This window comes from Copadichromis virginalis, linkage group LG18 (assembly GCF_057382275.1).
Source record: "Copadichromis virginalis isolate Kocher_CV1m ecotype Utaka linkage group LG18, C_Virginalis_male_GT1.1, whole genome shotgun sequence".
Taxonomy (NCBI): Eukaryota; Metazoa; Chordata; class Actinopteri; order Cichliformes; family Cichlidae; genus Copadichromis; species Copadichromis virginalis.
This window is the reverse complement of record NC_140635.1, coordinates 34,128,657-34,146,341: the sequence shown is the minus strand read 5'-3', so window position 1 is coordinate 34,146,341 and position 17,685 is coordinate 34,128,657. Positions and strand designations below refer to the sequence as shown.

General features: G+C 38.5%; 2 protein-coding genes across 2 annotated transcripts in view; one reads left to right on the top strand and one right to left on the bottom strand.

Annotated features, from left to right (window-relative positions):
• The window catches only part of brinp2 (bone morphogenetic protein/retinoic acid inducible neural-specific 2), a 322,100-nt gene that overhangs the window by 165,907 nt on the left and 138,508 nt on the right, over positions 1-17,685 (top strand). The window contains exon 5 of the mRNA XM_085438591.1: positions 1,635-1,740. Within this exon, the coding sequence (XP_085294717.1) occupies positions 1,635-1,740 (106 nt within the window). The remainder of the gene's footprint in view (positions 1-1,634; positions 1,741-17,685) is intronic.
• LOC146688369 (uncharacterized) lies at positions 2,502-16,409 on the bottom strand. Its single transcript, XM_085438590.1, has 17 exons — positions 16,342-16,409; positions 15,518-15,662; positions 15,108-15,267; positions 14,777-14,969; positions 14,122-14,178; positions 13,114-13,170; positions 12,485-12,541; positions 11,478-11,534; positions 10,851-10,907; positions 10,205-10,261; positions 9,198-9,254; positions 8,570-8,626; positions 7,922-7,978; positions 6,326-6,427; positions 4,157-6,206; positions 3,884-4,072; positions 2,502-3,120 (listed from the first exon to the last, which is right to left on the bottom strand). Exons 2-17 carry the CDS (start codon positions 15,636-15,638, stop codon positions 2,894-2,896), a joined length of 3,555 nt encoding a protein of 1,184 aa, XP_085294716.1. The 5' UTR covers positions 15,639-15,662; positions 16,342-16,409; the 3' UTR covers positions 2,502-2,893.

Genomic DNA, 17,685 nt, shown 5'->3' with positions numbered 1-17,685 from the left:
GCGCAGCTAGCCAGCTTTGTATTGTATGATCACATGTCATCATCACTTGCAATCAACAAGTCCCTATAATATTTTTGTTCAGTGATGATGTTGTATATTAATACCAAAAGAAGGGGATTTTTTTTTTTTACAGTGTGCTGGAATTGTCGACAATAGCCAGGAAATAGCCACTAGCTTATCTTTGATTGACCACTACATGAGTGTAATTAGTTTACAACAAAGGCTTACGTGAAGGAGATTAATCCATAGTTTTTAAGTTGTAACTATACTTTTACTGCTAAGGAGATGCTGGATCTAGAAAGGACCAGTTAGACCTTCTATCTAAGCATCTGACTTCGATGCACAATACCTGTACTTTGATGCTGCTAGCATTTTAAAGAAACCTTTGAATCAAATACAATACACACTGGAGAGTATTTCTTTATCTACATGTTATATAAGCGATTTTTAAAAAATGATGTTTGCATCAGTAATAGTTGTCTTTATTTTCTCGACAGAGTGTAAGGTTGTGTGAAGTGGTGCATAAAGATAATATAAAAAAAGAAGAGCATGATTCTTGATTCTTAATTTCTTGTAGTGTAGCAAAAGTATCTTATGTTGGAAGATGATGTCAGCATTTGGTTTATGAATGGCCATTTTACAGCCTCAGAATAAGACGGGTGGAGAGGGTGGAGCACTACCAGTGCCTTGTGTTTAAACCGCTCCAAGGTTTACTTAAAATTACAGTTCTTGCATGTTATCTCTTGAGTGTTTTGCTGCTGTAACAGATGCAGCATTATCATTGGTCACACTTAAACATTACAGCTGTCTAAAGCCTGCTGCCTTGAATCTTAAGGGAAATGTGTTTCACAGTTATTCTAAAGCCAAGATAAATTATATGTATTTATTTATTTTAACTTGTGAATAGAAATATGTTTTTAAACCCTAATAATAAGAGAGACTACATGGTAAATATTCTTAAATACATACCACAAAGTATCTAAAATTAATAATGAAGTAGAATTACAGACATATTGTTAAATTTGTGGGGTTTGGGCAAAGCAATCCTGTCTGTGACGCTGTGATAAAAATATAGGCTCAAACAAATCAGCAGATTATATGAACATTTTAAGTAAGATGCATTTGGAACAACAAATATCATGATTTCTGCTAATAGGAATAATTATAGTCATAAAAGTAATAAACATCTTAGTGTAATATTTAAGAAATTTGCAGATTTTGATGATTTAAGAACACTAACATGTAAAAGTGGTCATTACCATGCTTATTGCCTCTACTAAAAACAGCTGCTTAACAGCCTACCTTTCAATATTTGATTTTGTGAGTCCTTCACAAGTATCTGCATCTGTTAACTTTTTACTTTTCTTCACATATTTTCCACCATTCTTTGAAGAAAGCCCTCACGTTGCACACAGCTGTGTCTGCAGGTGTACGAGTGAAGCCAAAGATGGTGACAGTTTCTCTGCTGTCAGAGGGCTCTGCCACATCCAGTATTCTGCCTGCCTTCACACACTTCACCTGCTACAGCTGTGTACATGACTGCCAGAAAGAGAAACAAACAGCTACCTCATCCACTATTTAGTGGATGAGGTAGCTGTTGAAGTAAACAGAGCTATCCCTCCTGTATTTCCTAGGTAACCGAAACAAGGACAGGCCCTCTCGGCTGCAGTAACTACGACAGCTTGGATTCAGTTAGCTCGGTGTTGGTGCACAGCCCGGAAAATAAGATCCACCTAAAGGGTAAGGCTCACAACACACACACACACACACACACACACACACACACACACACACACACACACACATACACATACTCGCTTAAGTCCCGTTTGGGGTCGCATATCTTAACTCCCACCCTTTGGGGACACCACTTTCTGTATGGTTTAGAAGCAAGCTGGCAACTCAGTTTTACTCCTCCAAGACCACAGAAATAAAAAATCACTTGAGATTTTCATTTTAAGCAACATTTGTCCAGACAGTATTTTTACCTTCACATTGGGGACTGGGAATGTTTAATGTCCTCTTTGGGGTCTTCAGCGATACACAGATAAACAAACTATTTTATGCTACTTTTGGGGACCTTACTTCCATTTGGGGTCTTCAGCAATACACACATACACAAGTTATTTTATGTCAGTTTTGGGGACCATACTTCCATTTGGGGTCTTCAGCAATACACACATACACAAATTATGTTATGCCACTTTTGGGGTCGTTACTTCCATTTGGGGTCTTCAGCAATACACACATAACTTCAGTTTTGGGGATATTACTTCATCAAAGTAAGTACAAGGTAATGTTATGATTTAACCATCTAGAAATGTTTTAGGATGCTGCTGCTGCTCAGTGTCACAATGTTAAAAGCCATCTTTTTCTACCCAACCTAACAATATTCATTGCAATTAGGTCTGCTAACTTGACAAAATCCAATGGATTTGCCAGAACTTCAAAGTCAGGTCATTACTTATTATGAAAGAAATCACAACTTATTGTGCCACAGAAACATTTAAATATTCTGCTTCTTTTATTTCTACCGTGTTGTTTTTAGCACTTTACATGCACTTCATGTATACACAGGAACTTGCAGCAACAAAGAAACAACAAAATATCTGCACAATTCATTAAGTGCTTCTACCTGCAAATGTAAAAAACTTTGATTCCAAATACATCTCATACAGTGCGAAGTGGACACAATGAAAACCATGTTAAGAAAAAAATGTCAACTTGAAAAGATTTGTTTTTTTCCTCTCAGAATGACAAAAGGTTTTAGGAAACAAACTTACACCTGCTTACTGAACCTGAAATTTTTGGAGTGCAACATCTTCAAAACATCTTCAGAACCATTTTACCAGAGAAACAGGAAATTTTAACTCACTGAAATCACAAACAGCCCTCAGTCCTTTGCACAAGCTTTTCTTTTTAAGGCAGTAATGCGATTTCTAACATAATTTTTTACCCCAGTCCAGTTTCTGTCTTTCAGTGCATAGGGTTCTGCATTGATGCATTGAGTGCAGTCCAGCTTCTGAGGCAACTTGCATGTGTTGATGAAACGCATCATGTGTTTTTCAACTGCACGTACCTCATGATCTTCCCACTTACATTTGGCGTTACTTCGGTTGCCTTTGAAGAAAAGAAAACAGACATCAATACACTGCTTAAAACTTTTTCAATATCAAATGTTTTCCTCCTCTACTCAATGAATAATGTCATGTATTTAATATATATATATTATTAGTGCTTATTTGCTGATTATATTCTTTTACGTATAAGAGATGGCCAGCGTTGAGTGTAAACTAGGTCGCAGGCTGATAGGAAACTGCATGCTTTTGCAAAGAATATGAGCTGCAGGCAGAAAGTGAAACTAAGTAGAGTGTTTGATCGAAACTTAAAAGTGTGCGTGACGTCTAGAGGAAGTATATAAATAACCAGACTGCCTGCTGCTGCTTCAGACTTGAGCTGATGTCTGTGTGCTCAGTCTCCATTTTCCGGAAAATGTAAAATTAAAGATCATTTTTTGAGTTAGACCACTTTGAGCCGTGTCTTTCTTCGCTGTTAAAAGAATACAAAGAAATGAATTTAATAATTGGTGCCATGACCTGGATTCTTTTGCGGCTGAGAGGTCTAATTTGGACCTTAAGGTACGATCTGATATGAGGCGGACAACAGACCGGTCTAAAAAGATTTAAAGGTAGGCACAAGCCTGTTCAAAGTAAAAGCAAAATTGTGCATATTGGATGAATTCTGAATTATTTGTTCGCCGAGTTGATGATCGTGACTGTCATTTATTTATCACCTTTTCACTTCATTAATTCACTGAACCATATTTATTTTTCTGTGCCAATGTATAAAGTTTATGTTTATGCCAAAACAAATTGGTCAGTACCCTTTTTCAAGGGAGGACTGAAAGAAGTCCTTGGAGATGAAGACGTCCCTGGAGATGAAGAAGTCCATGGCCCTCTGTCTCCATCCTGATCCGTTGTCTCATTCTCTGGTGTTTTTATTGCCTCCAGAGCCGATTGAAGAGGCTCACTCTCATCGCTTGAGTTATCTGAATTTTCCAGATCAACTTTTTCTAAAGGTTTCCAGAGCATTTAATAATTAAAAAAAAAATCAATTATTATATTTTAGAGCATCCTAATAAAATTTACACTCTTACCTTCGGGGTCAATTTCAATATCATCAAGTGTTTGGCCTTTATAATGTGAAACAGTTCCGTTCTCCAGTGCCAAAAGTAATTTGCTCATCTTAGCAAGCTGAAGTGTTCCTTGAGGCAAGCGGTAATACTGCCTGTGCACACGTATGTCATGACCCAGAAAGTCTGCTAGTTGATCTGCTTCATTTTCTTGAAGATTAAGCACCTGCGACATTGTTGCGATATGTTTTCGGAGCCTTGTTGATGTTAAGATTTCAGGGTGTTTTGCTCCACTCTCCTTTGCCAACATTTGGATACAGTCTCTTCCTCGATAGGCAGATAAAGCTCCTGGTCTAGCAAACATGTAAATGTTCTCTTTGGGGACGCCACAAGATTCACGAGTTTCCACAAGGAGCTCCATTGCAGAGACCATTGATGGTTTTAGGAGAATAGGAACTCCTCTCCCTCGTTTTCCACGGATTTCTACTCTGGTGAAGAAATCACACATTTTTTTCTCAAGTGAGGTCAGACAAGCAGCCATGTCCATATTGATTTCTGACTTTTTTCTGTCTTTAAAGGTGGACACCTCCATTCTTGATACCTCTCCTTCTCTTCTTCTGTTAAAAATGATCACTTGAGCTAGTGTCACTTTGGCAAGCATTGCATAGCTGTATGGAGTTGGAGTCAACCTCAGCATTCTTTCAGCACCGCTTTTAACAGTCTCCATATGGCGATCCAAGCATTTGACATCAGCTGTTAAAGGTAAAATCTGTGGTGCATTCCACTTAGACTCCTTCATGGTTGTTGTTGCACCTCTGGTGATCAGTCCCTTCCATCTAAAATTTTTGATAGCCTTAAATTCTCTGGCAAATTGCACAAGGCTTGAGTCTCCGTCTTCTGAGGACAAATTGTCAGTCTCTACAAGCTCACAGATAATTCCCAGATTGTTGCCAATTTTTAGAGCTAAGGTAGGTTTCTGGAACGTATTTCTTTCAGGATCGTACCCAGCCACCTCTTTCACTGCAGATATCAAATGGTTGAAGTTTGCAGGATAAATCAGTTCCTCTGCCTTTTGAATGGGGGTATTCTTCTGAGCTATAAGCAGCAGTCGCCCAAGTTCCCTAAGCCTTTGCCTTATGTAGTCATGTCTGTTCTTTCTTGAACCATTTAGATCATAAAGGTGCTGTCCAAACTGAAGAAGAAGTTGGTCATTTTGGATTAATTGAGTTACCTCGTCATATTTCATGCAGGAAATCACAGTTTTCAAGCCCTCTCCAATGTCACGAACAACAGCAGTTTTCAGTGCACATTTGGATCGAACCCGCTGCTTCCCACTCTGGGAGTCTTCTTCACTTTCTTTCTTTGCTGGGCATATTCTCATGTGCTTCCACAGTGTTTTCTTAGAATAGAGTCCCTGGCAGTGATAACAATGAATGTAATCAATGCCCTCTGTGGATTTCTTTGGTCTATAGCAGGCCTGTAGCTCACCAGCCCCCCTCTTCACAACACTGGCATTATGGGCAAAATTTCCGCGTCTTCTAAGGATGTTCAACCTATTGCGCCTCTCTCTTGAATTTTTGGGATATTGAAATGCACGAGCAACCTCTTCCTTATTTTTATGTACAGTCTCCAGGTGTCGTGCAATTTTTGATGTAGGCTGGAGACAAAACAAACAATAGTTTCTCTTATCATATACACGGCGACTTCCAGACTTTGAAGGTGGTAACACTTTGATCGAGTCCAAAATCTGTTGAGTTCTGCTTTTCTTCGGTGTACTTTCATTACTATTTGTTGCACTGTGGGACGAGAGCTTTCTCTTTCTTGGAGTTTTTGAGATCCTCTTCTTAAAAGTTGTGGCACCATTGCCTTTATTTAAAATTTCTGAATAATTATCTAGTTTTTGTGGAGATAAATCGGGGTATTGCAGAGAAGGCAGAGACTTCTGTGCAGTTGGATAAAGAGGTTCATCTTCATCTAGCTGAGAGGAACTTCCTTCAGTGTCTGGAACATAATTAGCATCACTATAGTCTGTGTGATCGGATTCATCAGAAGATGTTTCTGTATATGTCGAGACCTTGGGGAAAAAATAACATCTCTTTAAGATTTAAGACATGATAGAAGTATTTTTTGTGACAGATTAAAAGTTAGAGCTATTTAAAGATAAATAAAACATGTATATTACACATTTTCCACCTGTTTTTGTCTTGAGGACCTCTTTTTTGAGTATTCAACGAAGCAATTATCAGATGCTGGTTGAAGTAATGATGTTGTGGCAACTATAGGAGGAACTGCAGCCTTAAAGGATGGACAAAAAACAAAAACTGAGTTTCTAAAAGTATCATATTATTACAACATATTTTTGATATCTATAAAACCAAATAAGGAAATATTAAACTGTAAAAGTAATACTAGTTATAGCATAAAATTCAACACTGGAATCACTGGTTTGAGGATATACATTTGAAAAAAAATAATATGTCATTTAGAAAACAAGGTTGCATAGGGTATTTTTAAAGAGGGATATGAAAATTAATATTAAAACAAACCTAAACTGCACAGCAGTGTACTTGTGAAATTCATTATATAGCAGACATATTTAACAATAATAAACAATCTTTGTGTTTTCAATTACACAGTACTTGTATGGACAGAACTTTGTTGAATTAGTTGGGTAATAAATGTATTGCGTGTATAAGAAAAAGCATCATGCGAACAAATGACAGCCTAACAGTAACTGTTATGCTTATTGTAGCTATTAGGTAAAACCAATAATTTAGCTTAGTTTGCCCTGGGCTCAGCTTTGACAAATATCATCAACTGTTATTATTATTAGGCCTCACACTTATAACTTTTGGGGACGTTTCTAACACAAATACACTCTGCTTTAACCTAAGCCTCCCCTAAATTGACCATGTGCTTCGTGTTGTGCGTGCCCGCGTCTGTGCATTTCATGGCGTCTGTGTAGAAATGACTAGTAAGACAAGGCTGCAAACTGTTCTCACAGAACTCAAATGTGCACTTGAATCCAATAAGAAGGATCTCTCTCTCTCTCCCTCCAGCTCTGTTGATGTGCCACTGGGAGTGTAACGACTGCCCCTCCCCCTCACTGCTCAGAGCAAACACAAGCCTCATGTCCAGAGTGAAGCAAAAAAAAAAAAAAAAAAAAACATTTAGAGAGATTTAGAGAAAGGAAAAACAAAACGGGGCAGGCTGCCGTTGTTCACTTCAAGGAGGCGGCTCTACGGGCCGTTTTGTTTGCCACCGACACACACACACAGTATAATATATATATATATATATATATATATTCTCAATCACATTCACACCACTCTCTTATATCAGTTCCACTACATCAAGACTATTTTATGGTGATTAGCCGTTTTGTTACCATGTATTTTGCAAGGTAAGATAACCATGTCCTGCATTCAAAACCACTGAGTGTCTATGGTGGTGCTGTGCCTAATATTGTGCTCATTTGATCCAAAACCTATTTTTCCTTTATTTTGAAGGCAGAGGCTTAGATCCATTAGGTATCCACGAGAAAAGCCTTATCACATGTCAGGATTACAGTATATGGAAAATATGTGATTATAATGGAAGTCAATGGGGCCCAAAATGGTACAAGGGTAACAGGAGGTAGTACACATGTGAATCTCCTTTACTATACACCACACCATAGAGGGGATCAAATACACTCTGCTTTAACCTAAGTGAGGACAGTAAATGGCAAACTGAACTAAGGCCACTCATTAGATACTCATTAGATACTGATGAGAACATAACACTTACCTGAATGCAGTGTTCAAGATCACCGGTTTGGTTGCTGATCTCTAGAGTAGACTTATCCTGAAAACAGAGACATGACTTCACTTACAACTACAAAAACATCACCAACTACAGTCATCATTAGGTCTCACACTTGTAACTTTTGGGGACGTTTCTAACACAAATACACTCTGCTTTAACCTAAGCCTCCCCTAAATTGACCATGTGCTTCGTGTTGTGCGTGCCCGCGTCTGTGCATTTCATGGCATCTGTGTAGAAATGACTAGTAAGACAAGGCTGCAAACTATTCTCACAGAACTCAAATGTGCACTTGAATCCAATAAGAAGGAGAAGGATTTTGGGCAAAATACATTTATATAAAAAAAAAAAAAAAAAAATCGATTCCGGATTTTAATGAATCGATATCACATTATCCAAACCTGAATCGATTTTAATCAATGAATCGATTATTAAAACCCACCTATACTAACAACAACAACAACAAAAACATCACCAACTACAGTCATCATTAGGCCTCACACTTGTAACTTTTGGGGACGGTTCTAACACAAATACACTCTGCTTTAACCTAAGTGAGGACAGTAAATGCCAAACTGAACTAAGGCCACTCATTAGATACTCATTAGATACTGATGAGAACATAACACTTACCTGAATGCAGTGTTCAAGATCACCGGTTTGGTTGCTGATCTCTAGAGTAGACTTATCCTAAAAACAGAGACATGACTTCACTTACAACTACAAAAACATCACCAACTACAGTCATCATTAGGTCTCACACTTGTAACTTTTGGGGATGTTTCTAACACAAATACACTCTGCTTTAACCTAAGCCTCCCCTAAATTGACCATGTGCTTCGTGTTGTGCGTGCCCGCGTCTGTGCATTTCATGGCGTCTGTGTAGAAATGACTAGTAAGACAAGGCTGCAAACTGTTCTCACAGAACTCAAATGTGCACTTGAATCCAATAAGAAGGAGAAGGATTTTGGGCAAAATACATTTATATAAAAAAAAAAAAAAAATCGATTCCGGATTTTAATGAATCGATATCACATTATCCAAACCTGAATCGATTTTAATCAATGAATCGATTATTAAAACCCACCTATACTAACAACAACAAAAACATCACCAACTACAGTCATCATTAGGCCTCACACTTATAACTTTTGGGGACGGTTCTAACACAAATACACTCTGCTTTAACCTAAGTGAGGACAGTAAATGGCAAACTGAACTAAGGCCACTCATTAGATACTGATGAGAACATAACACTTACCTGAATGCAGTGTTCAAGATCACCGGTTTGGTTGCTGATCTCTAGAGTAGACTTATCCTAAAAACAGAGACATGACTTCACTTACAACTACAAAAACATCACCAACTACAGTCATCATTAGGTCTCACACTTGTAACTTTTGGGGACGTTTCTAACACAAATACACTCTGCTTTAACCTAAGCCTCCCCTAAATTGACCATGTGCTTCGTGTTGTGCGTGCCCGCGTCTGTGCATTTCATGGCGTCTGTGTAGAAATGACTAGTAAGACAAGGCTGCAAACTATTCTCACAGAACTCAAATGTGCACTTGAATCCAATAAGAAGGATCTCTCTCTCTCTCCCTCCAGCTCTGTTGATGTGCCACTGGGAGTGTAACGACTGCCCCTCCCCCTCACTGCTCAGAGCAAACACAAGCCTCATGTCCAGAGTGAAGCCAAAAAAAAAAAAACATTTAGAGAGATTTAGAGAAAGGAAAAAAAAAAACGGGGCAGGCTGCCGTTGTTCACTTCAAGGAGGCGGCTCTACGGGCCAATCACATTCACACCACTCTCTTATATCAGTTCCACTACATCAAGACTATTTTATGGTGATTAGCCGTTTTGTTACCATGTATTTTGCAAGGTAAGATAACCATGTCCTGCATTCAAAACCACTGAGTGTCTATGGTGGTGCTGTGCCTAATATTGTGCTCATTTGATCCAAAACCTATTTTTCCTTTATTTTGAAGGCAGAGGCTTAGATCCATTAGGTATCCACGAGAAAAGCCTTATCACATGTCAGGATTACAGTATATGGAAAATATGTGATTATAATGGAAGTCAATGGGGCCCAAAATGGTACAAGGGTAACAGGAGGTAGTACACATGTGAATCTCCTTTACTATACACCACACCATAGAGGGGATCAAATACACTCTGCTTTAACCTAAGTGAGGACAGTAAATGGCAAACTGAACTAAGGCCACTCATTAGATACTCATTAGATACTGATGAGAACATAACACTTACCTGAATGCAGTGTTCAAGATCACCGGTTTGGTTGCTGATCTCTAGAGTAGACTTATCCTGAAAACAGAGACATGACTTCACTTACAACTACAAAAACATCACCAACTACAGTCATCATTAGGTCTCACACTTGTAACTTTTGGGGACGTTTCTAACACAAATACACTCTGCTTTAACCTAAGCCTCCCCTAAATTGACCATGTGCTTCGTGTTGTGCGTGCCCGCGTCTGTGCATTTCATGGCATCTGTGTAGAAATGACTAGTAAGACAAGGCTGCAAACTATTCTCACAGAACTCAAATGTGCACTTGAATCCAATAAGAAGGAGAAGGATTTTGGGCAAAATACATTTATATAAAAAAAAAAAAAAAAATCGATTCCGGATTTTAATGAATCGATATCACATTATCCAAACCTGAATCGATTTTAATCAATGAATCGATTATTAAAACCCACCTATACTAACAACAACAACAACAAAAACATCACCAACTACAGTCATCATTAGGCCTCACACTTGTAACTTTTGGGGACGGTTCTAACACAAATACACTCTGCTTTAACCTAAGTGAGGACAGTAAATGCCAAACTGAACTAAGGCCACTCATTAGATACTCATTAGATACTGATGAGAACATAACACTTACCTGAATGCAGTGTTCAAGATCACCGGTTTGGTTGCTGATCTCTAGAGTAGACTTATCCTAAAAACAGAGACATGACTTCACTTACAACTACAAAAACATCACCAACTACAGTCATCATTAGGTCTCACACTTGTAACTTTTGGGGATGTTTCTAACACAAATACACTCTGCTTTAACCTAAGCCTCCCCTAAATTGACCATGTGCTTCGTGTTGTGCGTGCCCGCGTCTGTGCATTTCATGGCGTCTGTGTAGAAATGACTAGTAAGACAAGGCTGCAAACTGTTCTCACAGAACTCAAATGTGCACTTGAATCCAATAAGAAGGAGAAGGATTTTGGGCAAAATACATTTATATAAAAAAAAAAAAAAATCGATTCCGGATTTTAATGAATCGATATCACATTATCCAAACCTGAATCGATTTTAATCAATGAATCGATTATTAAAACCCACCTATACTAACAACAACAAAAACATCACCAACTACAGTCATCATTAGGCCTCACACTTATAACTTTTGGGGACGGTTCTAACACAAATACACTCTGCTTTAACCTAAGTGAGGACAGTAAATGGCAAACTGAACTAAGGCCACTCATTAGATACTGATGAGAACATAACACTTACCTGAATGCAGTGTTCAAGATCACCGGTTTGGTTGCTGATCTCTAGAGTAGACTTATCCTAAAAACAGAGACATGACTTCACTTACAACTACAAAAACATCACCAACTACAGTCATCATTAGGTCTCACACTTGTAACTTTTGGGGACGTTTCTAACACAAATACACTCTGCTTTAACCTAAGCCTCCCCTAAATTGACCATGTGCTTCGTGTTGTGCGTGCCCGCGTCTGTGCATTTCATGGCGTCTGTGTAGAAATGACTAGTAAGACAAGGCTGCAAACTATTCTCACAGAACTCAAATGTGCACTTGAATCCAATAAGAAGGATCTCTCTCTCTCTCCCTCCAGCTCTGTTGATGTGCCACTGGGAGTGTAACGACTGCCCCTCCCCCTCACTGCTCAGAGCAAACACAAGCCTCATGTCCAGAGTGAAGCCAAAAAAAAAAAAACATTTAGAGAGATTTAGAGAAAGGAAAAAAAAAAACGGGGCAGGCTGCCGTTGTTCACTTCAAGGAGGCGGCTCTACGGGCCAATCACATTCACACCACTCTCTTATATCAGTTCCACTACATCAAGACTATTTTATGGTGATTAGCCGTTTTGTTACCATGTATTTTGCAAGGTAAGATAACCATGTCCTGCATTCAAAACCACTGAGTGTCTATGGTGGTGCTGTGCCTAATATTGTGCTCATTTGATCCAAAACCTATTTTTCCTTTATTTTGAAGGCAGAGGCTTAGATCCATTAGGTATCCACGAGAAAAGCCTTATCACATGTCAGGATTACAGTATATGGAAAATATGTGATTATAATGGAAGTCAATGGGGCCCAAAATGGTACAAGGGTAACAGGAGGTAGTACACATGTGAATCTCCTTTACTATACACCACACCATAGAGGGGATCAAATACACTCTGCTTTAACCTAAGTGAGGACAGTAAATGGCAAACTGAACTAAGGCCACTCATTAGATACTCATTAGATACTGATGAGAACATAACACTTACCTGAATGCAGTGTTCAAGATCACCGGTTTGGTTGCTGATCTCTAGAGTAGACTTATCCTGAAAACAGAGACATGACTTCACTTACAACTACAAAAACATCACCAACTACAGTCATCATTAGGTCTCACACTTGTAACTTTTGGGGACGTTTCTAACACAAATACACTCTGCTTTAACCTAAGCCTCCCCTAAATTGACCATGTGCTTCGTGTTGTGCGTGCCCGCGTCTGTGCATTTCATGGCGTCTGTGTAGAAATGACTAGTAAGACAAGGCTGCAAACTGTTCTCACAGAACTCAAATGTGCACTTGAATCCAATAAGAAGGAGAAGGATTTTGGGCAAAATACATTTATATAAAAAAAAAAAAAAAAATCGATTCCGGATTTTAATGAATCGATATCACATTATCCAAACCTGAATCGATTTTAATCAATGAATCGATTATTAAAACCCACCTATACTAACAACAACAAAAACATCACCAACTACAGTCATCATTAGGCCTCACACTTATAACTTTTGGGGACGGTTCTAACACAAATACACTCTGCTTTAACCTAAGTGAGGACAGTAAATGGCAAACTGAACTAAGGCCACTCATTAGATACTGATGAGAACATAACACTTACCTGAATGCAGTGTTCAAGATCACCGGTTTGGTTGCTGATCTCTAGAGTAGACTTATCCTAAAAACAGAGACATGACTTCACTTACAACTACAAAAACATCACCAACTACAGTCATCATTAGGTCTCACACTTGTAACTTTTGGGGACGTTTCTAACACAAATACACTCTGCTTTAACCTAAGCCTCCCCTAAATTGACCATGTGCTTCGTGTTGTGCGTGCCCGCGTCTGTGCATTTCATGGCGTCTGTGTAGAAATGACTAGTAAGACAAGGCTGCAAACTATTCTCACAGAACTCAAATGTGCACTTGAATCCAATAAGAAGGATCTCTCTCTCTCTCCCTCCAGCTCTGTTGATGTGCCACTGGGAGTGTAACGACTGCCCCTCCCCCTCACTGCTCAGAGCAAACACAAGCCTCATGTCCAGAGTGAAGCCAAAAAAAAAAAAAACATTTAGAGAGATTTAGAGAAAGGAAAAAAAAAAACGGGGCAGGCTGCCGTTGTTCACTTCAAGGAGGCGGCTCTACGGGCCAATCACATTCACACCACTCTCTTATATCAGTTCCACTACATCAAGACTATTTTATGGTGATTAGCCGTTTTGTTACCATGTATTTTGCAAGGTAAGATAACCATGTCCTGCATTCAAAACCACTGAGTGTCTATGGTGGTGCTGTGCCTAATATTGTGCTCATTTGATCCAAAACCTATTTTTCCTTTATTTTGAAGGCAGAGGCTTAGATCCATTAGGTATCCACGAGAAAAGCCTTATCACATGTCAGGATTACAGTATATGGAAAATATGTGATTATAATGGAAGTCAATGGGGCCCAAAATGGTACAAGGGTAACAGGAGGTAGTACACATGTGAATCTCCTTTACTATACACCACACCATAGAGGGGATCAAATACACTCTGCTTTAACCTAAGTGAGGACAGTAAATGGCAAACTGAACTAAGGCCACTCATTAGATACTCATTAGATACTGATGAGAACATAACACTTACCTGAATGCAGTGTTCAAGATCACCGGTTTGGTTGCTGATCTCTAGAGTAGACTTATCCTGAAAACAGAGACATGACTTCACTTACAACTACAAAAACATCACCAACTACAGTCATCATTAGGCCTCACACTCACATGTCCAGAGTGATGAGAACATATTATGTGCAGGACACTCCTGAAAAGCTGTGTGTGTTGAGACAACAACCAGAAATAAAAAGACCGACAAGGTGGCTAGAGCCCTACTCCCCACCCCTCAACATTTTTATTTCTGGTTGTCGTCTCAATAAACAAACACAGAAGCAGCTCTTCAGTGGTGTCCTGTACAAAATGACAACAACAAGTCAGTAAGGACCCAGTACAGGCTTTAATGCAAGGACAGCGTGATGAGCCAATGCAGCGGCCCCACAGACCACACCCCACCATACCAGTATATTCACTGATATTAAATACTATTATCTTATCGAAATACAAAACATACTTTGTATTTCAACTCAAAAATAACAACACCATGTTCTGAAGAGGTTTAAGAAAAACTTGAAGAGGTTTAAAATCTAAGCTGTTTTAACAGTAGTTTATGTGATATCTTTGGGCCAAAATCAAATATAGTTAGACTTATTTGACATCATGTGCAGCAATAGTGCAATGCAATAGTTTACCATCTTGCGCCAAGGCCAGTCGGCTTTCCCGTAGTCATAAGTTATTTCTTCTCCTGGGTCAATGTCACGTAAGGCAAACAGGCAAAGATGTGGCCTTCCTTCAACTTCAACTGTTTTCATCTTACAGCTAGGCCTTCGGTGGTCATCATTCACAAGCCTTCCTAATGACTTGTCTTCAACAGAAGCATCAATGCTTGAAGAAAAAAAAAGTATCAACAGTGGAGTAAATCAACATACTGTGTGGCATGTTACATAAATAATAGATATTTGTAGTAGTGTATTAAGTATAGCATAGATCCAAAATACACTGTAACATGAAATATTGTCTTACCACCAAGAGGTTCCTTTCCATTTGAAATCAAATAAGAATACTTCCACCGTATCATTGAACTTGTTTTTTTCAAGATAAGGATCTGCTTTGCAAAGTTCTCCACGGTACTCAAGAACAAATTCCCCCTGTTTGAAAAACTGCGAGGCAATTACACCACGACCTTTAAAAGAAGAAAATATTGCTCTAGTTTAAAAAAAAATGTTTCCACCAATTGTAAGACATTTTAAAACTTATGAATAAAGTTACTCTTCTTTACACAGCCTATTAAAAAACTATAACATAAACGCTTGATAAATGCAAATGACATGAGCAAGGTTATCAGTACTGAATGTCTAATTTGCATACAGGAGCGAAGTGTTACTGTTTATGCGTGCTGTAATTATCAAAATGCACAAATGACACCACTATACCTTTGCATGGGCTGATGAATTGCTCTGTTAGACCAGTCTTGTCAGTTTTCAGTTTAATATAGTGTTCTGCATCGTGTTGAGGATTAACTCTTTTTCTTCTTCTACCTGATGTTTCCATCATAATATCAAATGCAAGATTTCTTTTCTGTAAAAAGAGATTTAAATACCTAATTATTCCCTGTGTTCACCAACTCCAAATTAAAATACAGTATGCCTTTTCTTAAATGCTTATAATAAAATATAAATATTTGATAAATTATTTAAAATATTTGTTAATTACTAAAGCACACTATCAACTCTCATGATTACATTAAAGATTACACTGAAATTTAACATTTGTACTTTTTCTTGGCTTTTTTCTGTTTTATTCGATTGACTCAGTAAAGAATGTCAGGAAAGCGGGGCAGAAAAAGAGGGGGGAAGACACTGGGCAAAGGACTCGAACTCAGGCTGGTGTCAAGAAAAAAAAAAAAAAAAAAAAAAAACTCAGGCTGGTGTCCAGGCCACCTCGAAAACAGCTAACAAATAAATGTCACCACGGGAATGCTGTTCACAAGACAGCAAAAATCAGCGATCTAGAGAAAATTGTCTTGTTATCATTCCCCCGTACATTTTAGTACGTACTCTGATTTCAATGTTAGCTCATTTGAGTTTTATCAAGGGTACACCTAGCTAGCTAACCAATATCAACATTCATCTTGAAATAACTTTCTTACATTCAGACAGAAAATACTGACATTTCTTTTTGTCGTGTAATTTCCTTTTCAGCAGAAACCTAAAGGCATGGCAATAACAAACTAAATGTCTTAAGCTACTTTTCATACCTTTAAAGCTGCTCCATGCGCTGCTGCTCTCAGACGGTCACCTCCATGACTGCGATCCAAAGCTATTGTGACCCTCCCCCACCCGCCTCTTCTTTCGCGCCTCTCCTTCGCGCCTCTCCCTTTCGCGCGCCTCCCGCCCGCCTACCGGCAGGCCCTGCCCCATCCACATATCTAAAAAAAAAAATCTGAGAAACCAACGTTTTTTGCAAAGCCTAATGGCAAGATTATGATTATGCACTTAAAGATGTTCAATCAGTCGGTTCAGTATTATTGTAATTATTAATTTAATTAATTATTATTTTAATCACTGTTTATCTTATGAAAACTTAAAAAAAACAATATATTAATCTGCAAAAATTAAATCAATTTCTAAATGAAATTTCTCAGTTTCCTTGCTTTAAAGTATAGAGGAACTAATGTTTGGGGTTTTGTACACAGTGAATAAAATTGTCAAATGAGAAAAATACGAGCTGCCTTACTATTCCACTGTTAATTTAAGTATCACTTTTACCTTTTAAATGTTCTAGTATTATAATTTTTGTTTTGTTTTGCTGGATTTTATTTCACACTATTTTCTATGTTTAAAAACAGTCTAAAATATGTAAAGACTGAAATTAGGTAATAAACACTTTATCTTAGTCTCTCCAACAAGCTCTAGATCTTCCCCAGAGAGATCCCAGTCAGTGGAATATGCTCAGGGAGGCACCCAGTAGGCATGCTGGTCATTTTGATGTGGTGGAGCAGTGTCTCTCTTTCAAGCACCCCTCAGATGACAGAGCTCTGCACAGTACCATAGACCTAGAGGAGCTAACTCTAATCACAGCTGCTTCACACTCAGCTGCAAACCACTCTAGTACACACTGAAGGTCATGGCCTTAAGAAGCCTGAAGTACCATGTCATTTGCCAAAGATGAGACCCCAAGGTTCACAAACCAGACACCATTTAATCCATGAAAACCACCAACAGAATCAGTGACAAAGGTCAGCCCAGGCAGAGTTTAACCTTCTCTGGGAACAACTTCAGCTTTGTGTCAAGAATGCAAACACAGCTCTCGCTTTGGGAATACAAAACAAATCAGGTTACCAGAGGGCTCATAATTGGTTTATTTCTCTCAATCCAATTGAAAGTTTTCTATCCTCTGTGATTGGAATTATTGTCTTGCCTGAAAATCCACACTTGTCTTTTCTTCAGATTCTTTTGAACAACTGTCCAGGTAGACTTCTCCATTCATTTTTCCTACAATTAAATAAAGTCTACCACTACCTTATGGTGTAAGACAGCCCCCTCCATAGTGTCTTAATGTACAAACTTTTCTTTTTGCATAGTGTTTTTGAGGGTGATGT

Bases quoted from the DNA above. Each gene is read 5' to 3' on its own strand.
- LOC146688369 (XM_085438590.1), bottom strand. From the start codon at position 15,638: ATGATGGAAACATCAGGTAGAAGAAGAAAAAGAGTTAATCCTCAACAC. The intron at 8,627-9,197 runs GTAAGTGTTATG...CTCTGTTTTTAG, and splicing joins ATCTTGAACACTGCATTCAG to GATAAGTCTACTCTAGAGAT. The intron at 7,979-8,569 runs GTAAGTGTTATG...CTCTGTTTTCAG, and splicing joins ATCTTGAACACTGCATTCAG to GATAAGTCTACTCTAGAGAT.